The sequence below is a fragment of the Camelus dromedarius genome, chromosome 27 (assembly GCF_036321535.1).
Source record: "Camelus dromedarius isolate mCamDro1 chromosome 27, mCamDro1.pat, whole genome shotgun sequence".
In the NCBI taxonomy this organism is placed as follows: domain Eukaryota; kingdom Metazoa; phylum Chordata; class Mammalia; order Artiodactyla; family Camelidae; genus Camelus; species Camelus dromedarius.
The window spans coordinates 18874833-18899126 of record NC_087462.1 but is presented as its reverse complement, the minus strand read 5'-3'; the positions used below and the strand labels follow the sequence as shown (position 1 = coordinate 18899126).

Here is a 24294-nt window from a genome sequence, read left to right as displayed (position 1 = left end):
GCCCCATCAGTAGTAACATTACACTCTTGGGCTTTTGTTTCCAACCATCTTCCAAACACCTTAGGGAGACGACCTAAGTTCTCCGGAGCTCCTGCTGGGCCCCAGGCACTAGACATAACACTTCTCATCTATTCCTTGTGCCAGCCATGCAGGAGGGCCTGTTCTACAGATAAGGAAGGTAAATTCAGCCAGCAAATACCATGGCAGAACTGAAGTCTGGTCTGCAGTTCTTTGCATAAGCCCATATGATGTTGGGAGGGTCTAATAGTCCTTCAAAACAGTTATCCAGGAACCCAGAGGCCACCTTCAGCTCACTCCTGAAAAAAGGGCCCACTGACCAGGGCAGGGTATCAGGACAGGTGACGGTGGAGCTGGGGCCAGGAAGCCACTGCAGCCTCTGGGTCCAGAGCAGCTGGGAAGCTGAGCCAGAGCAGCCTGGGTGAGACTGGCTGCTGAGATGCAGGTTCCCCCAGGGCAGGCCCCCAGGCAGAATTCTCTGAGCTCCTACTACAGTCAATCCTTGAAGCTCCAAGGAAAGCTCTGGAAGCCTTCTCAAATCCTCCAGCTCACAAATACCACTGCAGCATGCTGTCTCCCCGATACGTGCGGTGATGGATAACAAAAATAAAACGGCCCCTGTAGAACTGCTGTGTTTCTGTAAACATGAGGCGATAATCATTTTTGAAACTGTTAAACTCTGCCCCCTAAACAAATACTACATGGCATTAGATTACATCACTACTCTCAAAACAAAGGTGTTTTGTTTTCTTTAGTTAGTTATTTATTTAATACATTTGCTATTACTGAGAACCCAAGGACAGATGGAGGAAAATGCAGTTGTCCTAAGATGTGTGTGCTGGGGGTGGGCGTGTGTAAGCACGTGTGCCAACCTCCAGCTCAGCGATCCTCCCATACCTCCAGGTCTCCAAGGAGCACCCTTCAAGTCCGTACCTTCACAAAATAACTAGTGACCACCTGCCATGGGTCTTCACATCAATCCTGAATGGTTTGAAAGTCAAACTCATCTGCCTGGTTTTGCCTCTGTCCTGAGCTGCTGGCCTTGGCGTGTGGCCTCACACTGGGTCCCTCAGAACACTCACAGCCCCATTTTACAGGTTAGGAGCTCACTGGGGGGCTAGGAGGAAGGTGACGTTTCCAAAGGGCTACAGAAGCCACAGGGCCAGGATCAGACTCCCCCTCTAGGTCTTCCTGATGCCAGGCCCATGTAGTTTCTCCCGGGCCAGCATCCCTGCCTCAGTCTAGTTCAGCTCTGCAAACATTCATTCATTCAGTGGCTTCAAACCTCCTTTGTAATGGGCAGAATATTGACATACATGTAAGCAATACATAGCTTTATTTACCTCCTGCCATATGTCAGGCACTGTCAGCTGAAGACATCTTATTTTCAGACCTTAAAGCTTCATAATCTAGACTTTCATGCTGGGCTTTTGGTGAGCAATAGTGTCCTGAAGCGTGAGGAAGGGTCACCTAAGCCAGCTTTGGGATGGAGGAGAGACAAGGGAAGGCTTCCTGGAGGAGGTGACCTCCATGCCAAGCCCCAGAGGACAGGAAGTGGGTAGTCAGATGAAGGGTGTGGGTGCAAGGCTCGACTGAGGGAATGGGATGAAAGCAGCTGACAGTATCTCAGTCTTCCCCTCCCACATGTCACTATCTGGGTTCCACTGGTGACTCTCCAATTCCAATAAATCTTCAAGGCCCTGAAGGAAAGATTTCCAACTACAGAGGGGCATGACCTGGGTACGGTACACATTTGAGATGCAGAAGGATGAACGAACCTCTCCAGTAACAGCTCTGCCACAGCCCAGAAAGAGCAGAAGAGCCGAGGACTTGGAACCCGACAGATCTGGGTTCAAATCGACCCCGGAGTATGTCCTTTGACTGCGTGGACCTCCCTTCATCTGGAGAAATGTGGTACCATGTAGGGTCGATGACAACAAAAAAAGGTTGATTTTACAGAACGTGTACTGCGGGCCAGGCCCTGTTCTGAGCGCTGCAGACTTGGTGCCCTCTTCAAAGTCTCAGCACATAAACTGACTTTTGCAAATGAGGAAACTGAGTCCCCAGGAATGTGACATGAGTCTAGCAAGGCTGCACAGCCGGAAGGTGGAGGAACCCAGCTGTACGTGAAAGTGCCTGGCGATCTGGGCAGACAGCAGGAGCCAGTAACTGCAAACTCGGCAGGGCTGAGCGGGGCCCTGGGGCCTGGGAGAAATTCCAAGGCTGGTTGTGAGATGGAATTGCACGGAGCGTGGAGATGAGTGGCCCCAGGAGAGCAGCCTGGTCGACTCTGGCATTCCCAGCGGTGGCACCGTTTCCCTGGTGACTGGCAGGGGTGAGGCTGTGCAGGGGTGAGGCTTCTGAGCAAGGGATGCAGAGGGGAGGCACTGCCAGCTCACTGTCAACTAACCCTCGCCCCTTGCTGAGGGGGACGGCAGAGCCACGATTACAGGAATTACTCCCTTCACCCAGGCAGACCCAGGGGAGTCAGAAGGCTTGCCCCACCCACCCACCCCTCTCCCCCCAGGAGAAGCTTCCAGAGCACTCCTGCCTCTGCTCAGTTGCTTAGGAAAGGGGCTTGTCACCATGTTTGGCTGGCATTGCGACACAGCAGTCTGAGTCAGAGACACATGGCAAGAAAGGTCAAGGCTCCCGAATTAACTCAAGGAAAAACTGCCAATCTGCAAAGATCTATGTTGGGTTTTTATGGAGGTCTTCCTTCCCCCGCATTCCAGAAAGGGAGTGCAGGTTGCTGGTGTGCAGAGATGGGTGCACTTCAGACACTGGAATGCTTGGTTAGTCCCTGGTCAGGCTTTGTTAAGTCCCAGGCACTAGCTAGGGACTTTTACACAGATTACTTCCTTTATCCTCAAAGTACTCCTATGGGGGATTTTGATTCCCCCATTTCACAGGAGAGCAAACTGAGGCTGAGGGAAGTTAAGTTACTTGCCCAAGGTCATCCGTCTGGTAAGGGCTGGAGCCAGGTTAGGACCCAGGCATTTGCAGTGTGTGGGCTCAGCCACTCAGAGACCAGAGACAGGGACCTGCCCACGGAGGCAGCGGCTTCCCAAGCCCAGGCTGGCCTGGCTGCTCAGGCGTGGGCCCTTCCCACCGGTCCCGGGCACACGGTGAGGACCCAGTACTTGGGGCACCTCAGTCTGAGCCCAGGGTCTCTCTAAGGCTATACTGTATCAGACAAAGCTCCCCAGGCCTTGGACAGAAACTCCCCATAACTGCAGCTGCCATCAGACGTCCCCTCATTCCTTCAATCTGGAACTAGGCCAAGTTGCATGTTTTCACTCCCTGCCCCAACCCACTTGTCAGAAGCCGGGGCTTAGTAGAAGGGAGAGCTCTGTCACACCTGGTGAGCCCTTGGGGAACTCAGAGCACTTGACCTTCCAGAGGGAGCTGTCCGGTTCCACATTAGGAGGGGCCAGGATGCGGCAGAGAGCTCCAGGGTGGGGTTCAGGAGTCAGACTCCTGGGGTGGCCGAAGGTAAGGCCCTTCCCCTCTCAGGACCTCAGTTTCTCCCTCTGCAAAATGAAGAAGTGGACTAGTTCAAATCTTTTTTTTTTTTTTTTTTTTTTTGATTTGCTCTTTTGTGAGTATCCACCTTGGGACATGCAGCGAACACTTAATAAAATAGCTACTGTGCGCTGATTAAGCTCTGAGTGCTTCACGCGAATCACTTTATTGAATCCTCCCGACAGCCCCATGGCATAGGTTCTTTTGTTATTTCCAAGTTGTAGACAGGCAGAAAGAACAGAGCGGCGGGTTCAAGTGACTTGCCCACGGTCACTCAGCTAGCAGGTGATGGAGCCAAGGTTGAAACCCTAATCCGGTTTCAGCGCCTGGAGCATTCAGCCTTCCATCGTCCATTCCTCACTTACATTTTCAGGCATGGCAAGGCCAAGTCTGAGCAACTAAGGAAAGGGCACAGTGGCATCCAACAAGGTTGGTTGTCATGAGTATGACAGGAGACACAGTGCTGGAGCTTGGCCAGACTGTGGAGGGATAAAATTGGCTCTGAGGGTGATGGGAAACCACTGAAGGGAGCTGAGCATGGGAAGATGTGACCAGATTTACACTAAGAAAGACAGATCTGGAGGTAGTGGGGAGGATGGTCTCAAGTTACTGAGGATGGAGGTACAGAGGCCAGTGAGGAGGCCACTACAAGAAAGCCAGAGATGATCCCGGGCCATGCAAGGTGGGAAGGGAGGACAGGCAGAATGCAAGAGACACACCTGCTGTAGAACTGACGTGACTTGGCCTCAGATGACCTGCAGGTGATGGGGGAGAAGAAGGTAGGAAGGACTCCTGGGTTTCTGGCTGGGGGTTTGGTCTGGGACGATGGAGTGCTGCTGGCCAAGAAGAGAATATGGCTGAGCAGCAGACTGGGGTAAGAAGAGCGGAACTCAGCATGGGGCAGGAGAAGTGGCAGGAGACATCCATTCGGAGATGCCCAGCATGTGCTTGGAGAAGCTCAGACGGTGCCGTGGGTGCTGGAGTACTTGGCGTCCATAGCATATAGGTGCTAGTGGGAGGAGATGGGCTCTCACAGGGAGGAGATGTGTGGAGGGAGAACACAAAAGGGCTTAGGTTAGAACTCTGGGGATCCCTCCTTGACGAGGGTGGGCAGAGGAAGAGCGAACGCATCCACTTCCCACCTCCGTCGGCTGACATCTGTCGAGCCCTGGCCCTGCCAGCTGGGATACTTAGGAGGCCAATAGATTACCCTGTTCTTTCAAACTCGGCCCTGAGTAGCAGTAACCGGTCGCAGTCCCAAAACCCTGCCTTTCTGCTCTGGCACCAGCCCAGGATTCTCCAGCAGGCTCTGAATCGTGTAATTATCCATGCAATAATTATGCCTGGCAGAAGGCTCCAGCTTTCCTGGGGGAGGGCTTCTCAGAGCATCACTAACAATCCAATCACCATCAGCCTGCTCTGAGGATGCTCGCCACAGCCCGGCTCCCTTCCTCTGCTCGAAATCAGAGCGTAGTCCCCGGCTGGCCCAAGGGGCACCTTCTGTGCAGGAGCAGGTGGGCACCCATCAGTCTGAAGGGGGGGACCTGTCAGTATCACTGGGTTTGGCTTCCTGGATGTACACAGCCCCACCTCGGACTGCTGACACCCAGAGAGCTTCCGCGATCTCCCACAGCCCTATTTATGACCTGGGGTGGGTGGCGGGAGAGAAAAATCTATCAACTCAGAGCAAGCAGCTAATCAGTTTTTTTCAGTTGCCTCAGGTCTTCTGATGTAATTATAATTCCTACTAAGGCGCTGGTGAGTGTCAGACTCATTTCAACAACAGCCGCAGACAGGATAATCAAAGCGCCAGGATTCCTTTGTTCCAAACCCCGTACAGACGAGGCTCACAAGGTGTGCTTTGGAGGGAAAACTGAACACGGGAATTTTTTTTTTCTCACCTCTTCTCCTTCCTGTTTCCTCCCATACAGAGATCAGGCAGAAGCTGCCAGAGTCCCACATGCGACTGGAAACAGACCCAGGCCTACGGGGCTGTGAATGTAGCTCCCACACATGCACGGGCCAGCCGGAGAAACCTCGTAATGAGGCAGGAGTGGTGCCGAGGGAAGGCTGCTGGCTGCTTCCCAGAGACTTCGCGAGATGGCATTTACCTTGGCGAATTCCCCAGCCTCTGGTCCCCAGCCTTGGAGGTTCGGAAACCTGATTTTGCTGGCACACCCAGAGGGAACCCATCTGGCAGAACACTCCCATTAACCCAGATCATGAGACCAAAATATAAACCACACTGAGAAAAGGAATTGCCATGCAAAACAGGACTGCTGAAGCTGTCATGACCAGCACGGTCTCTCCCTGGAGGCAGAGCTGCTACGTTATAATAATAAAGTTTCCTGGTGAACTCAGAGTCATCTGGGATGCTGGCTGGGCCTCTAGAATGTTTAATGGCAACAGAATCTGACGGTTGGCTGCATCCTTTCCCCAGGAGGGAGACAGTTGACACCGGGATCACACAGGCCATGCCCCTGGGCAGGGCAGGACTTCCCCGGACCGGTTTGGTGTGGACCCTGCCTGCTGACCTCTCGTCCGTGAGCTGCCCTTCTCCGTGCCCAGGATGACCAAACAGCAACTGGCCTCAGACTCCTTCCCCAGGCAGGACTCCACCCAGCTGACTGGGTTCCCATCTGTCTGAACTGCTGTCTGTGGCAGGCCTGGCTGCGTTTTTTACAAGAGTATAAAGTTTGCTGTACACCAGAAATTGACACACCACTGTAAACTGATTATATTTCAATTTTTCAAAAAATTTCTTTAAAAAAAAAGGGTATAAAATTGTCGCTGGGCCAGCCAGAGAGCACGTTTTCTGCCTCCTCCCCCACCACCGTCCCACCATATCTGGGTAGGATAAGACAAACTCTCCCCAGTGAAATCTGTATATAAGTGATATTTGCCATGGCTGGACCACAGGGGTTAAGAAGCTTTGTGCCATCTCTGCCCCCTTCATCTCGATGTAAAGGTGGCCCTCGGGTTGGTGGAGTGACAAGATGGAAGGAATATGGATCCCTGAGTGACTACATGGAAGAAAGCTCCTTACCCGCCAGGAACACCCACACTGAATAGTTATATTAATGATAAATAAAATTCTATGTGTTAAACCATTGAAATATTGGGGTCTATTTGTTACAGCAACTAGCATTACCTCAAAGACTAAATTGTTCTATTCTAGGTGTACCTCCCTGAGATTACAATCGTCAGACAATAGAGGGTTAAATCTTCTGAGACTTCAAATTCATATCCAACTACCATATCGTGTGTCACTCCTAAAGGTGGCTGATGGTGTGTGCTTTGTGTGGATTTGCTTTTCCAAGTTCTAACTTGATTTCCACTGGCCTTCCTTCCCAGATACAACCTGATGTTTCTTGCAGATTCTAAGCCACAGGCATGACACGGCACGTGGGATTCTGAAAGTATAGAGATTTATACAAAGAAACCAACACGCAAATGACTGGAATGGTCTTTCAGCCTGGAAGAGGAGTTTAAACACACACACACACACACACACACACACAGACATGCACTCACAAAACCAGAATAGAGGCAGAGCAGAGAGACAGCCTGGAGCAGCAAATACAAACTTAATCAGAACTGGAATGCCAATGAATTTCATCTATCTCCCATGCCAACCGTAATCAATTGATAGTGACTGCCTGGAATGCTGTGTTAAGAAGGATTCTGAGTCACATTCTAGCTCAGAAGGAAAGATTACTATGATGGATGATCAACGTCTGCCATGGGTAATAGATGAGGTAATGATAGCACATTAGGAACTGTCACCCTTGTGCTAAGGACTAGGACTGTGGCTGCAGAGGAGCCTAGATTTATTTGACTCATTGAGTCAAATCACAACAAACAAAACCATTACTAATCCTCAGGTGAGTGCCTATTACAGGGCAGGTGTTTTATATACAACTTTTCAATTAATCCCCACAGTAACTCTGGAGGGAGCTAGCAGCCCTATTTTACAGGCGAAGGATCTGAGGTTCAGAGAGAGCAGGTGACTTACCCAAGATCACACAGTTCAAGAAAGGCAGAGCCAAGTTCCGGATAAGAACTGCCTGGCCTCTAAGTCTGTGCATTTCACCATAACATGGAACGCCCTCTGCGTTCAGTGGGGTGTGGACTGAGAGGAGCAATATCCGTCAGCCTTTCAGTCTGTCTGCTGCCCACTGACAGGAGAGCAGTGGTGGCAGGGGAAGGGCTTGCCTCCCAAGCGGCTCAGATGGAAGCTGTGTGAAAACCACATTGGTTTTGGGTCTGCGCTTCCTACAGCCTTTCTCCGTCTCTTGAGTTTGGTATATTGCTCTTCCAAAGTTCTGGAAGAAGGCCAAGAAAGGCAGGAGGAGAAGGAGAGAAGGGATGGGAGACTCTCGTGTTGTCAGTTCCAATGATGTGCGAGCCACCGGGGAGAGATCACAGAGCTGGCGGCCAGGAGAACTGGATTCGTCTGCTGCTGCGTCGAGTTGGCTGTGCAACCGTGGGAAGCAGCTTTCCTGAGCCTCAACTTCCTCCCGTGTCCAATGGAGCTAAGCGCAGGCAGTAGGTGTAGAGCCCCCTGAGCAATGGCCCTACAGAGACCTCAGTGACAGACACGTGTGGGACCAACACTGTCCATGCACCTGTCAGCCAGGTGACCTGGGACCTTGGGCAAGTCACGTCTCCTTTCTGAGCTTCAGTCTTCACATTTCTAAAACAGAGATAACAATACCTACCTCTAAGGAGTGTGTGACAATTAAATGCCCAGTCCAGTGTCTGATGTCCATTCAGGGCAGCATTCCTTAGCTCTCTCCACACAAATGCACACACACCAAACACCCTTTAAAGAGCTCCTGATTGACATATGGAGTCATTGGTTGAGATTAGAAGTCGGGGATGGGGGGTGTAAGCAGCAGCCTGTCTCAGTTTCCATTCTTTGCAGATTGCACGTGGTGCTTTGTATCCTCGAACAGATTCAGCCTAGCTTCTGTCCGTCCCTCCATCCTCTCGCTCATCCTGTGTCTTTGCTTGAGTTCTCCTTTCTACCTTGATTCCTGTACACACCCTTGAACAACATTAATGATCACAACAGTAAACATGCCAATAGCGAACAAATTCTCCCTCTATCTTCCCCCTCTACTGCGTGCTTGCTATGGGCAGGCAGCCTGCTCCCTCCACTCAACACGTTTGCATTTCCTTCCACACTCTTATTACCCTTCCCCCTTCCTTCAGCCCCTTCTTCACTCTGTTCCAGGGTTTTGGGGAACAACAAATCAACTCCAAGACAGATAAAGGCTGCAGACAGCTCTAACCCCCAAACCACTTTGGTCTTACCATTGCCTCCCATCCTGAGCTGCCTGGGAGACAAATCCCCATTCCTTACTCCATTTACACTTGATTTTCCATACTTTTCCAGGGAACTGATGTGGCTGGTATTATTAACCTCACTGGACACACGGAGGAACAAACGTTCACACAGTAACTGCACTTAGAATCATATAGCCAATGAGAGGCAAGCCTGGGATTTAAATCTAAGGCTCTCTAAGTCTCCAAATCTAATTCCTTATTTGACAGAATAGCGCCTGGACCCAAATGCCTACAGGTCACCTCCATTTTCCTAAACAACCCCATCAACAACATGTGATCCATTCAGGGGACCCCCTCAGGCTCAGAGTTCCAAGACCAGGAGATTTGAGGTGAATTCAAGCCATATATGTTCCACCAAAGACAGACACACAAAATCTCTGGTCAATTATAATTCACCACCTATTATATTAGTCTCTGCATTAGGGATAGAAATAATAAATGCTACCAATATTAAGAACTACTGCCATTTCCTGAGCCCTTACTATGTGCCACATACGTAAAAGCTACAAGAACCCTACAAGGTGGGCACGTGATGATTCCTTTTGCAAGATGAACAGAGGCCCTCCATGTGACTTACCTGCCCAGGGTGAAAGGTGGGCTGTGGAGGGACTGGACTTAAAGCCACTTTGTAATCCCTCCCAGGATGAAGGGGAGGGATGGTTGCGAAGAATGTTTCCAGATGTGGGACCAGCCTCTCATTCTTTCTGCACAAGGAAGGGCACTGGGGAGGAGGCACGGATGCGCCAGAAGCAGCAGACGGGAGGTGCCGTTTTCTCCGCTGCTGCTTGTACGCCGGCAGTGCAGAATCAGGGCAGAACACGGCTGGGCCAGGTGGACATCCAGGGGGCTCCTGGGCAGGCTTCCCAGCGTGCCACATAAGAAGGGCTGCTGCAGCCGCCACCCTGCTCCTGGCGTGAGAGCAGGAGCACCCCGACGTCATGCAGCTGGGGAGCTGCCTGGAGACCCCTGGCGTGAGAGCAGGAGCACCCCGATGGGCTGGGGAGCTGCCTGGAGACCCCTGGTGTGAGAGCAGGAGCACCCTGATGTGCTGGGGAGCTGCCTGGAGACCCCTGGCGTGAGAGCAGGAGCACCCCGATGGGCTGGGGAGCTGCCTGGAGACCCCTGGTGTGAGAGCAGGAGCACCCTGATGTGCTGGGGAGCTGCCTGGAGACCCCTGGCGTGAGAGCAGGAGCACCCCAATGTGCTGGGGAGCTGCCTGGCGACCCCTGGCGTGAGGGCAGGAGCACCCCGATGTCATGCAGCTGGGGAGCTGCCTGGCGACCCCACGCACCTCGGGAGGTGGGACAGTTCACTGAGGAGTTCACCTGAGAGCACAGCCTGTTTCCTTCTGCAGCTTTACTGTTTCTTCCCACAAATATTTATTGATGACTGACCGTGTACCAGGCGCGGCCCTGCATTACATGCTGGGAATATAAGTGTCAAGAAGGCAGCTTATATGAAAATGATTCTGAAAGTACCAACCATGAATAAGAGTGGAAATCCAGAGGCGTGGGCTGATTTGTCTTATTCTTTCCTACTGTTGACAGATACAACTGGGGGACTTCAAATTCTGGGAGTGGGAAATCCTTCTGCGCAGCCTGGTCAAAGAAGATAGACTGGACAAAGGGAATTACGGCCTTGAATCCACCTGTGCCACTACCACCATCGCCACCATTACAGCCACCACTACCACCATCACCACCATTACAGACACCACTACCACCATCCACCATTACAGCCACCACTACCACCATCATCCTCCACCAACACTACTACTAACACCACTATATCCCCACCACCACCATCACCAGCACCACCTCTGCTATTATCACCGTCCACCACTAATACCACCCCTCACTGCACTGCCACCATAGCACTCCCATCACTCCCATCACTGCCCCGACTGTAATCATCACTATTAACATCATCATGCTTCATCATCACCATAAACACCACCCATCACCACCGTACTGCCATTAATATCACTGTTATCATCAGTCCCCAACACTTCCACCATCACCAGCATTGTCCCTCCCATAGTTACCAGCACCACTAACAGCATCCTCCTTATCACCATCATCATCACCACGACCAACACCACCACCATCGCCACTGCCATCACGAGCGTCATCACCACCACCATCATCAACACCATCACTACCACTAAGGTATTATCATCACTGACATATTGATACGCACCATTTCTGTACTGCCTTACAGTTTACTAAACACCTACGTGCACATTGTCTCATTTAACCCTCGTGGAAATCCAATGAGTTGATACCATGATTGTTATTATTTAATCAATGAAGAAACTGACATGCAGAGAAGGGTTAAATTTTCTCTTAAACCACACAGCTCCTAAGGGGCAAGTTAGAACTGGCCTTTGGTTCTATTCTACCCAACACCTCACACCATTTTTTATCTCCATCAACTCTAAGTAAGCGGTGATGGAATGGCCTCCAATGCTCTGTTTTTGCACTAAACCACAATCTTTGATGTTCAGATCATGTGGATATGCTGCATATGGGGGAGGAGTCAGAGCTGTGCCCAAGTTTCTTTGCTACATTAATCCCAATTAGGGAATCTCAAGTCCTCGTGCATCTCTGTGAAACGTCAATCCAAGTCACCGAGTACCAACCGTGGGCTCCCAACGGTGTTGAGCTTCTCGGTGGAGCTCAGAAGGACAGGAAGAAAGGTCCCAGTCGTTGAGGAAAATGTACTCTTACTGGAGAGTCAGGGCATGTTTACAGGGAATGATTACAGAGCAATTCAAGGCAATCAGTTGCTAAATCATGCAGGACAAACAGTGAGAGCACTGGGAGGGAGCAGGGAGTGGATGTGGGAGCAAGTGATCACTGGGAGACTTTTGGGGAGACAGGGAGGGGTGAGAGGGGACAGTCCCAGTCCCCATTTACTTTGTCCTTTGTTCATTCTTGTCTCTACTACCTTCCAGGACCCTTTCTCCCACCTCCCAGAACTGGACAGCCTGACTCCAATTCAGCTTCCATTCTCTTCCCTCCCATTTCTGATGACAGCCTTTCTATTGACATCTTCCAAGTCACAAATGTGTGCTGTGTTTCTCCATTCTTGTCTACTTCACTGACGTCGCTCATGAGATTCCTTCTGGCTAGAGCTTCACCACCTACATTCCTGCATGGGCCAAGCCCTCGCTCTGTTATCAGCCTCAAACTCCACCTCTTTCAGCCTTCCTCTCTGATTCCCCAGCCCTGCCCCTCGGGAAGAGATGCTCTTCCCCTCCTCGGAATCCCCGCAGTGTAACACAATCTGCAGTTTAGTACAGTTAGATACCCCGATACCGTCTAGACTGGTGACTACGCGTGTCGGCGCTGGAGTCAAACCATCTGGGTTCAAATCCTGGGTTGGCCAAATGAGAGATGAGGTATTGAACATTTCCTTCTTTATGCCCTCAGTTTCCTTATCTGCAAAGGGTCAGTAATAGTGTTAACTTCCTCACGATGCTGTAAGGTTTGTATATAAACCAAGCTGCTAAATTGACTGGCACAAAGTCGGAGCTCTATAGATTTGTGTTAATATTATTATTATTATCACCAGCGTGAAGCTCCTTGAGGGCAAAGACAGTGTCCTACATCACTCTCATCTCCTCCTTCAGGGGAAGGCAGATGGGAGCCTGAATTGGCTCCCAGACAAGCTACACGATGTGGACCAAGACACAGAGTGGTCGCTCTGGAAGGTGAGGAAGAACCAGTATAGTAGCACAAGGCGAGAGCAGATACTACAGGGAGTGAAGGGCGCCCCGAGAAAGTCAGGGCAGGATTTAATACTCAACCTTTAGTCCCAGGCCTTCCCACCCATCCTTACCATGCACTCTGGGGACATATCAAATAACAGAGTGCTTCCAGGAAATGAGTGGGGCTGCATTTGGAGTCAGTCCAAGATGGTGTGAATCCTGGTTCTTCTACCAGCCGTCCGGAGGGACTTAGACAAGTCACTTCCTCCCAAGACTCAGTTTCCTCATCTGTTAAATGGGCAGATGAATGCCTTCCTCTCATAGTAGGAGACTTCATTTGTTAGATGGGGATAGTCATAGTACATACCTCATAGGGTTGTTGTGAGAACTAAACTAGTTTAATGTACCAAAAGTACTTGGAGTAGTCCTTGATACAAACTGTTACCCAAAGGTTATTTCTTTTTACTATTCTTCCTCTTGTAAAAGCTTTTATAATATTAACTGTGTTATTGTTATATTTGTCAGCACCTTGCACAGTGCCTGGCACATAGCAGGTGCTCAGTACAGATGAGTTTTCCCTTTTTCCTGTCTGTCTCCAACTCTGATGCTGAAACATCCAACAGGCACATTTCAAGAGATGCTTAAAGTACCAAAAAAGCGGAGGCATCAGAAAATTTTGATAAAACATGTTTTGAAAGTATATTATATTTCAAGAAAATTATCAAAGAAGTCATCATGGGAAAAATCTGAATTTCATTTGATTTCCTTAGACTTACCTTACTGTTTCTGTTTTGAATTGTCTAAGTAGCAATTGGTGGGGCAGGTTGGTGTTGGGGACACAGTCTTTTAGCCTCGGTGCCTTTAAGGCTTAGAGTCCTAATCCAGCCCAGTGCCGGCACATGCAAAGGAGAAGGGGAAGGAAGTGAGCAGAAAGGCTCTCTAAGAGATCCTGCTGAGTGTGCGATTTGACCATCTGATCGCCTGGGAGAGTCTTACGTGGGTGAGTCCCAGGGATGGAGAGAAAGTGCAGCCTCTGCCACATGGATGCTAATGCAGTGGCTTCCCAAGGGCAGGTGGGCACAGCGTGGCCTCCAGAACCCTCCCTCGGCCACCCGCAGACCCCTCCTCTCCCTCTGGGCCGGGGGTTGGATGGGTGAGGAGGCTGGCGGCTGTCATTTCCCGTTCTTGGGAACTCAGAAGCTCAGCCTTTTCTTGGGGATCAGAAGCCTGCTTGTCCTGTACGTGCCCTCAGGCTTGAAGAGGTGCCTTGGAATCGGACATGCTTCAAATCCTGGCTCTTTAATCCCTAGAACCTCACTGAGCCTCAGTTTCCCAATCTGCAAAACGAGGACATTACAACCGTCACAGGACTACTACAGAAATGAAAGAAGACTCAGTATGCAGAAGGCTCTGGGACACAGCAGGCCCTCAAAAGTCAGAATTCCTCCTCTTCAAGCAACATTCCCCAGCTCTCCCATTTCTACCCTAAACAAGCCTGTTCACCCTGGATGAGTCCTGGTTAATTGCTTAGTGCAGGAAGATTTCTATAATAACTAGGATTGTTCATTTTTCCCAGCAGAGACGTCCTACTAGGCGCCCTGGAAAAGGCATTTGACTTGCATGCTTCAGGCCCTTCCTTTGTCCATACCTACTAACTTCTGTCACATCTGCTGGCTTCAAATCCCACACAAGGCTTCTGCACATAACCCAGGCGGCCAGCCTGGTCTGCCTTTCTGAGCATTGCCAATGAAATCCCTCGGGGAGATCGCTAGTTCACAAAGCTCTGCCCTGCACCCTGTCCTGGCCTATGGTCTTAGAAGCAATTTAGATGAAGAGCTAGAATGCCTTGTCATACCTTCAGGTAGCCTAGAACTTGGAGGTACAGCTAAGGTGATGGCTGGTAGAATCACAATTCAGGATCTCACTTGGATAGAATAATAGTTGAAATTAGCAAATTAAAACTTAATGGGCATACCTTTTTTTTTTTCATTTAAGGAAAAAAAAAGAAAAAAAAAAGATTAATTCCAGAAATGTTAATCTGGTGGAACAGAACTTCCTAGCAACTCATAATAAGAACATACAATGCTGGGAAAGCCTGGAGTTCAGATCCCAGGTCTGACACTCAAGCTGTGTGACCATGGGCAAACTTCTTGCCTTCTCTGGACTTGCTTGGTTATCCAAAAATGATACTCAAACCAGAAGGCTTGAAAGGTCCCTTCCAGTTTGACGTATACTCTTATAATTACATATATGTGTATATACACACATACACACTATACTCTGTACTCTAAGTCAATGATCCTCTAACTTCAGTGGGCATCCAAGCCACCAGGAAATTTTGTTAAAATGCAAGATTCAGTAGGGGCCTGAGACCCTGCATTTGTAATAGGCTCCCAGGTGATACAGATGCTGCTGGTGTGAGGACCACACTTTGAGTAGCATGGTTCCAGGCAGCAATAACCTGCCTCTAATGCCCCCTTGCGATATTCTGACCACTGTATCTTACATATATTATTGTATTTAATTCTCATAACGACCTTGGAGGTCATTACTATCAATGTCCTAATTCTCTGGACGTGGAAACAGAAGTTCACAGTGGAGAAGGCACCTGCCTGAGGTCAAGTAGCTAATAAGCTGCCCAGCCAGGCTTTGGATCCAGGTCTGTCTAACCAAGAGAACATGTCCACACCTGCAGTACCACTTACATGTGTGTAATATAGATTTAGGCCAATGTGTGGCTAAGGATGGGAAGGGAACTAATGAGAGAACAGAGGGCAAATGCACCAGCAAGTTCCTGCATGTGTGTCCTCTGCAAGGATGGCCACTCATCCACCCACTGACCGGCCTCTTCCTGCCTCTCTCGACCCTGTGAAAACACTGACTGATTCTGGTCCCCGATTCTGATGGTTTGAAATTCTAACAGCCTTGGAGGTATTTAAATGCTCTATTCTTCACTGACAGACAGTGAGGGCTGTAACAAAGGGAGAAGAATTTAGTTCATATAAATGATTAGAGCAGAGGAGAGATGTTTAATCCTATTAATGAATTTGCTAATTGGCCTGCTGCCCCCAATCATTTCATATTCAGGCTTTTGCAGCGTCAGATTAAACAGAATCAGATCCAGGGGTGGTTTGAGATGGGGCTAAAAGCATTTTGCTCAAGGCCTGCAGATGGATTGGTTGTTCTGTATGGCTAATGAGGTGCTTCGTCTATCCCTGGATGCCACTCTCCAACCTCCACATGCCCTGTTTTGGCTGTTTTTCCTCCAGGCAAGGCCAGAAGGGGAGGAGGCTGGTATGGTGGTTAAGACCTCAGGCTCTGGGATCAGTCAGAACCAGGCACTGCTATGTGCAAGCTGTGCAAACTTGGGCAAGACCCTTCTCTCCTTGGAGCCTCAGTTTCTTCATCTGCAAAATGGGAACTGTAATAGGGTCTGTCCTCTAGGGCTGGGTGGAACAGAACTTAATAACATAAACATGGGAAAAGGGCAGAGCAAGGTGCCCGGCACAGAGCAAGGTGAGGCCAACGTTAGCTATTATTAGCTATTATTTACTCAGCAGACAATCCACGTTCTCCTCTGTCACTGTTGGGAATTTCTTTCATCATCTACAACTGACAGCTTCCCACAGAAGCCACCCAGAGAATTTGCTTGGGATTCCAGTGGCCATGGTTGTGATGGCTCTGGGTCCCAGAGGGATGGAATCAGAGGCCACAGCTTGAAGGCACAGAGATCACCAAGGACTCACAGTCACTATGCAGAGGGAGAAACAGAAAAGGAAGGGACCTGCCCTGAGATGGGACAACAGGCAGCAGCAAAGCCAGCGCTACCCCGAGCTGCTAAAATCACTTCACCTTTTGCGACGCACAGTGCTCACTACTTTGCTGACCCTTTCCACAGCCCTGAGGGGGACACTTGTCATGGTCCTCACTTTAGAGAGGAGGACACTGAGGCTCAGAGAAGTCAGCTAGGAAGCCATGGAGCTGGAGTTTGAACCCAAAGCTCTTACTTTACCCCAGTGGTCCTATCGCTCAGCCCGACTCCGAGCTCCTGATCTGCACTGAGTGCAGTTCCCATGGCGCCCCCCACCCACTGCCCCTGGGAGGGTTTCAATTTGGCCTGGAATAACAAGAATTAATCCAACGCTCTGTTCCAGTGGCTAGGTTATGGGATGCTAGTGATATCTCAACTGATAACAGAGACTCCCTAAAGGTGACCTATTTAAAACACCACCTGGAGAGAGGGGAAGCGTTCAGAGATAAGCCAAGTTGTCTGCAGGTCCCAGGACTCTCAGTCAGTCTCTCGACTCACACACACACACACACACACACACACACACACACACACACTCTCTCTCTCTCTCTCCACCAATACTGCTCGTCCTCCACCTGATAAATGGGAGCATCAGCTCCAGGGCCATAATGCAGAACTCTGCAGCACTTTTCCCCATGAGCAGATCTGGATTTCTCATTGGCGCCACCACAACCCTGCACTACTCGGATGAGCCGACAACATCCATCGGTATCAGGCCTTGACAGAGGTCCTGGAATAAGACTTGTTCCCTGAGAGCTAGTCTGAGACATAAACGTGTAAATCCATAATTACGTAATGTTTAGGATTGTGGCAAAGGGAAGCAGCAATAGCTGTAGAGGAGCAAGGGAGGGGGATACGTGGTCTGCCTATAAGAACTTGTGAAGGGGTGACATTGAATGAGGTCTTGAAGGATGTGTAGGAGTTCACCAGGTGAACAGGGAGGCGGAAGTGGAGGAAGAGTGGGGAAGTAGAAGTGGATCTTGAGCAAAACAACATCAGGGAAGCATTGCTAAGGAATACTTATGGAATTGCTTGGTGAACAAATAACTGAGTGGACAAAAACACAGGTTCTTGATCTCACCCAGAAAACATAAAGGTAACCTAAAATACAAGGGAGGCCATTGTGGGTCAGTCCTCACTTAGTTTTTTTAATTAATCAAAAAGAGACTGAAAGCTTAGAGATATTTTTCCCATTTTCCCACCTTCCCCCCAAAATACTACACACCTACTGGTATCCAAAAAATTATCAGAATACTTCTTGACTGAATTTATAATTTTTAGCTTTCCAAGAAGCACTTGTTATAAGTTTAGTATTAATTATCTAATTATACCAGGGCTTCCTGTACCACTGACTCCTTCCAAGTCTCACGGCGGGGGGTTTAGATCCAGGATTCGGGTAGCCTGACTAGCAATGCTCTTCATGCAAAGACAGTCTTTTACCATAGCCTTTCTAGGATCTCATTAACCATTCATTAATTTATGGATTCATTCATTCATGCATGCACTCATTTCTTCAATCATTCCTTCTGTCATTCCTTCGATACTTCATCTGCTTCTTCACTCATTCACTCATTTATTTATCCCCTCATTCATTCTTCCACTCACTTTTTAATGTACACACTCGCTTGCTCCTCTGCACTTTTTAAAGCATTTATTGAGCAAAGCCCTTCTAGGTACACAAAGAGGTCCAAGACATGGGCCCTTTGCAGGGACCAGGCCAAAAAAAACCCCAAGGATTTCAGGCAGTCGTCCTTTCACTTCCATATTTCAGTCTTTCCCATCTCCCTCTTCCCTCCACCTTGAGTTCCACTGACTTTCTTCTGGGAGGATCAGAACTGTGCCAGGCACTGGGTGTAGTCCCCGCGTACTTTTGTGGCTATCAGAGAGGGCTGGAGAGCAGGAATACTGTCCTCAGCACTTCCCTGCTAAATGGTAAACAGATTCAGTACATTTCGTGGACAAAGCCAATTCAAAGCCAGCAGACCAAATAACAGAATTCATTCCAGGCAGAGGGCTGGTAACTAAAATTCCAGTGGGAAGCTAACTTTTCCTGCAGGGTCTGCAACTCTAGGAAATAACAGGGAGAGGCCAAGCATTCTGTTATTTATCATTTCCTCCAGAAAAGATTTATGGAGTACCTACTATGTGCAAGGAACCAAGCTGGGGACTGTGAAGGATGATTCAGAAAAGCTCCCCTCAAAAAGCTGATGCTCTGGGGGTGGGGTGAGGGGTTAACACCTCCATCAGTTGCCTAATTCAAAGCATGACTTGAGATTCATGAGACTGTACACCGTAAAAGATTAAGGAATTTAGATGGAAGAAGTCGCTTCTTTCTGGGGCTTGGGGAAGCCTTCCTGAATGTGGAAACAGCTGAGTGAGGTTCTGGAATCTGGGTAGAATTTTAACTATTAGATAAGGAAGTGGCGGGGAGGGTAATACAGAGTTAACAGAATGGATAAAGATGCAGAAACTGGTATTGCTCAAGGCACAAATACCTCTGTAAGTCAGTATTCCTCTTTTAGATATTTAAAAAAATGACATTTCTAAGGTGAAATGACTTGCCAAAGGTCCCTTGAGCCTAGGACAGTGTGACAACAGGGCTAGTGCTTCTCTATGCCTCGCTGCCTCTCGTTGGTCCCCCAGATCTCTGGTGGCTGAACACGCTGCCCCAAGCAATAAACCCCAAACCCAGCCTCATCAGGAAAACTGGGCTTCCATAAGGTGTCTGAGATTCCGAGGTGCTTACTAATCTACTAAAACAGTCCCATATTTGTCTCTAGCTTGTCACGTGGCCATAGGAAAAGCCTCTAACAGCTGTGGGATTTTGTTTGCTCATCTATTCAGTGAACACTCTGGAAATTCCAAGCTCAGTCCTTCCTGAAGGTTCCAAATGCTGTCCCTCGGTCACGGAAAATTGATAACACAGCCACCCCTGCAAAGTGGGATTATCTGCTATAAGCGAATCTCCATTGAGATGCCCTTGGTAGAGTGATGCTCTCCCTAAATTCTCTTGCCCTGCCCAGGCCCCAGCTGCTGCGCCTGCATGATTCTCCTCTGATCACCCGTGACATCCCAACCCTTTAAGCCCAGAGCAGTGTCCCTGGTCTGATAAGCACACACAAGACGCCCAGAGCCAGAAATCTTACCTAGGTCCTGGGATGCAGAGGCTGAATCCCTGAAGCAGGACCTTTCCCTTTCTTAATTAAAGACAAGGACCCCAAACAGAGAGTGGGACAGGAAATTAATGTGAATGCTTTTTATTCAGTGGCACAGCTCTTAAATCACTTTAGATTTCTATTGCCTTCAGGAAGCTCTCCCTGAACAGCCAGGTTGGGCTACGTTCATCCCTCAGCACTAAATCATGTGGAGCTTTATATGTATGGCATTCCAAATTATAATTTTGAAACACACAGTGTATTTGTTGAACAAGATACAATGTTTTCAGGACCACCACAAAACAGAGGTCAGTGGGGGCTTCAGCAACAGAGTCAGCATCTGAGTACTTAGGGTCTGGGTCCTAGTTCCCTGGACAGGGCAGGAAGAAAGCTCCAGAAATGAACTGTGAGGACTTCCAGAGGCATGGACTACTTCCAGGATGGCTTACTCTAGGCATTTGGAAGCCCCAAACAGCAGAGTCATAAATTGAATAGTAGTTACAATTTGTTGACTACTTCCCATGTAGGAGAGCTTGTGCTAAGCATTTGATTTGCATTATCCCTGAAATCCACACAACACAACAGCTATTTTAAGACGGTATCTACTACTGTCCCTGTTTTGTAGTTGAGGAAAACAAGGCTTAGTCATACAGCTAGTAAGTGGTACAGCGTGGATTTGAACCCAGCAGGGAGACTGATTCCTGAGTTGAAAATCTCCACTACACTCTTCTGACTGATTCTAATTAGATCCAAGCCTGATGTCTCAGAGATCACAATGCACAGCACTGGTAAGAGCATCAGCAAAAAAACCCAAAAAAACCCAAAAAACTTCAAATTTGAGAACTGGATGGAACCTGAGAAAATGCGTAATGTAACTTTCCCCCTTTCAAAGGTGAAACCTAGGTCGAAATGGGAGAAAGGGCCAGACCAGGAAGTGATCCCTGATCACTAGCCTTTCTGGTCAGTTTCCGAGCCACTTCTCTCTGCAGAAAGGGTCTCCTGCTGATCAGCATCCCACTGAGCAAGACAAGAAGATAAGACTGCTCCAGGGCAAATGCCTGGGGTGGGGTGGTGTACAGAGCTGGAGCTCTGGACAATTCCAGCCACTGTGGTGGGGGCTTTGTGCAAGTGGGGCTGACCAGCCACCCAGGGCTCAGGGCAGCTTCTCATGGTGGCCTTTCCAATAGCCCTAGACCTGCAATGAACTTGTTGTGAGGGTTAAGTGAGAAATGGCAGATAAAGGACACACAGTAGAAGCTCACTGAATGCTGGTGACCCCTCTTCTTTTTCTTAGACTCCTAGGACAGGGAAGCAAAGAGCTCTGGCCTCTGGGAATCCTGCAGGAATTCATCCAGGGTGACCTGGGGTTTTGTGTACAAAAAGGGAATGGTAGACAGTAATGTTTGAGCTCTTAATCTTTGCCGAGGCCCGCATAAGGAGCGCAGATCCATGGTTCATTTGATCTTGGCATCTTTCAACAATCTCCTCTGGGTCCCTGGTGGCTGCAGCCAACACAGTATATGAGGCAGGGTCCTCCCTCTCTCCACTTCCTCCACAACCAGTTTCCTGCCTGGAGATAGTACCCCCGCCCATTTCATGGATAAGGAAACTGAGGCTAAGAGAGGTGAAGGGCTTTCCTGAGGTCACTTAAGGAAGGAGGGATAGAGCTGGGATTTGTACCCAGACTCTGTTGGACTCGAGGGTCCAGGATCTTTCTCTGATACCTAGCTGCCTCCCAGGAGTACCAAAGGCATTGCAAATATTTTAAAACAAACCCCAGAATTTCTTGTCCCCACAGTCCCCTGGGCTCTGGGACCTCATGGTGGTCAGATGTTGGGGGAGGAGACCAGGCTTTGGTGTTGAACTTTGCCCCTAGTCAAGCAGTATCGGAGGATCTATGAGAAGGGAGGCTCTGAATGTCAAGGTCCTGGGCCAAGGCTCACAGACTTGTCCTGCCTAAGACAACCAGTCCCTTCCCTGCCAGAAGGATGTATAACTCAGCTGGACAAATGGGCCTCTTCCCATGGTCTAGGCTCTGAATGCCTAAGATCGTCACTGAGAGATCCTGTTCCTCAGTATTCAGTCAGCTTGATGTCTCTGGGGGCTGGGCCAGATGCCTGCACCCCTCGAGAACAGGTTATTCACAGGGAGCTCTGGGATGCAGCCTTCCCTAATGAATCCGGAAAGACCAACCAAGTCCTAAGAGTGGACTCACTGTGCGTCCTGGAGTCCACCATTGTTCTAACACAAATCTAATCACAGGCCTGCATAAGGAGTTGGAGCTGTAACCCCACCTGTAACCAGAGCCTGGGTTCCAGTGGCAGAACCTGAAGGTTTAACTGTCAGGTTACTTAAAGTCCTTCCACCACTCACAATAGTATTTGAGCATGAAACCAAACCAAACCAGACCCATCATATTCTTTTTCCTAACTGTATCCAGTCGCTTTATTCCAGCATAGTCCCCCAAGGCACAACACATGTTTTCCCCAACTTCACATGGACCCACTGGACAACCGTCCCACTGGTGAGATTGTCCCAGCTGGGATCCAGGCGGGACAGGCCCCAGGATATGATGCTTTCTGATCCTTGATGTTAGCGCACACATCCACCAGCCCTTGACAATGCCCTCAGCTCCCCAGCGGTTCCCAGAGCATGGCAGCACCCTCGCGTGATGCCCTGGCTCCTGATTCCCTGAGCCACCAGGACACCAGCCCTGGGAGTTTTACCACCTGGCAGCAGCTGATTCCTTTTGGCTTGCAGAGGTTTATTGATGGGGCAGAAAGCACACTCTCTCTCTGGTGGACCCCCAGGTCTCCACAGCATTGCTGCCGGTGGGTAGTGTGTGAATGTGTGAGCGCCACTGCTGGGTGCCCACAGTCACACAAACACCAGCCAACACTGGAATGGTAAAGAGCGTCCCAACATTTCCACCCAGACAATCCAGCCACTCCCCCCTTCCTTCTGCTCCTACAGATTTTCCGGGTCCCGGCACCTGGTGCCCCAGAAGGGTCCTGTTGCCCCCCGAGGCCAGAGCCCACTCTGGCTCCCTCCTCTGCGAGCTCACGGGTGTTCACACCAATCCTCCCGCCGGTTTCTTACTCCTTTGGATACAGGAATCTGAACCCGCTCCTCATGGAGAGGGGGGTCCGGGGCAAGTGGGGCAGGTGGCACACCCCAGCCCAGCCCTGAGCACCCCCAAACCCAGCAGGGGAACAAAAGAAAGAAGGAGGTGGCTTACCTTTCGAGGGTCGCCTTTGTTTGGTTTGCAGAGACGAGAATGTGCCCATGACGGCCCCCATGGCAGCGAAGACTTGTGTGCGACTTGGGACCCCGGGCCCTGCCCCTCCCCTCCCCTGGAAAGAAATCAGTGTGGATCTTCTACTCCGAATTGGAGGAGGGAAAAAAGCACCCGGCAGCTCGCCCGCAGCTTGGTATTCAGCGAGCGTGGGGCCGGGGCGCTGGGAACCGTGTCTTTCCTTCTTCAGCCCCGCACATGCACTGACTCACAGGGGCCAGCCGCTCCTGGTGAGCCTTCGGACCCGGGCCCGGCCGCTTTGCCCGCCGGGGGCCGAGGACGATGCCCCGAAGCCTGCCTGGCGCTGGACACGGGGCTGGCGCGCCCGCCGGGCACAGGCTCCCGAGCCAGAGCCGCGTGCGGTGCGGGAGTCGCGCACTGCCCGCCCCTCCTGCCGCACGCTCGGCGCCCCCTCCCGGCGCTCGCTCGGGCTGGGTCTCGGGGGGCCGAGTACCAATCATGAATGAACGGAGCGGCACGGCTGCGAGCGGAGCCGCGCGCCTGCCTGCCTGCCTGCCTGCCTGCCTGCCTGCCTGCCTGCCGGGGCCCGGGGCGCGTCGGAGCCGCGCGGAGAGCGGCCGGCGGGTAACCCCGGAGGGGCGGGGCCCGGGCGCACGAGGGGCGCGCGGGCGCGGACGCCCGGCGGGTGGGTGGGGTTCAGGGGGCAGCAGATTGCCACCCGGAAGAATGCGCGCGCGTGCGTGCGTGTGTGTGTCCTTGTGTGGGGTGCACTGGTTCCTCTGACTTCAAGGGAAATCTTATTTAACCCACCGTGGGAATTCATACGGTGGGGGAAAACTCTCCTCAACCCAGGAAGGGATGAAAACCACACATCCAACTGGGATGTGTTGGGAGGAGGGTGCCCTTCTGCTCCTCCAACGCCAGGGCCACCTTTGAATGACAGGGAATTGGGGAAGGGGAAGGAGCCCTAGGGCCCTTTGGACACTTCCTTACTCTTGTTTCTCCCCCCTCTCTCTCCCTTCTTCATCCCCAAGAATTTATTAGCCATCGGTTAGGAGCAGGCTGTGAGTTAGTGCTGAGGGGGTAATGGCTGAGTTGGGGAAGCAGTCTCCCTGCTGTGAGCTCTCACTACAGATGCACAGGCCCCCAGCCCCTGTCTTGGCTTCTCATGTGAAAGGGCAGAGTTTGGGTCCATTTCCAATCCTCCAGTTGTGGATTCCCCTTAGGCATCTCCCCTCCTCTGCTCTCTGGAAGCCTGAGGAACAGACTCCCAAGCCAGAGCGTCATGCGGTGCGGAAGTCGCGCTCTGCCCGCCCCGCCTGCCGCAAGCTCGGCTCCCCTCCTTGCTCCCCATCCCTCCTCCAAGTCCAAGCTGCCTGGGTAACCATTATAAACAGTGTTTGTAGATCATAAGGCTCTCGACATACGGCCTCATAAGCATGTACATACACGTAGTCACACAAAC

The 24294-nt window shown here is 50.5% G+C and overlaps 1 protein-coding gene across 1 annotated transcript in view; it reads right to left on the bottom strand.

Moving 5' to 3' along the window:
- The window catches only part of KCNIP1 (potassium voltage-gated channel interacting protein 1), a 196879-nt gene extending 173526 nt beyond the window's left edge, over positions 1-23353 (bottom strand). Inside the window, exon 1 of the mRNA XM_010980437.3 lies at positions 22812-23353. Coding sequence (XP_010978739.1) covers positions 22812-22872 — 61 coding nt within the window. The 5' untranslated portion in view covers positions 22873-23353. The remainder of the gene's footprint in view (positions 1-22811) is intronic.
- Positions 23354-24294: the final 941 nt, after the last annotated feature.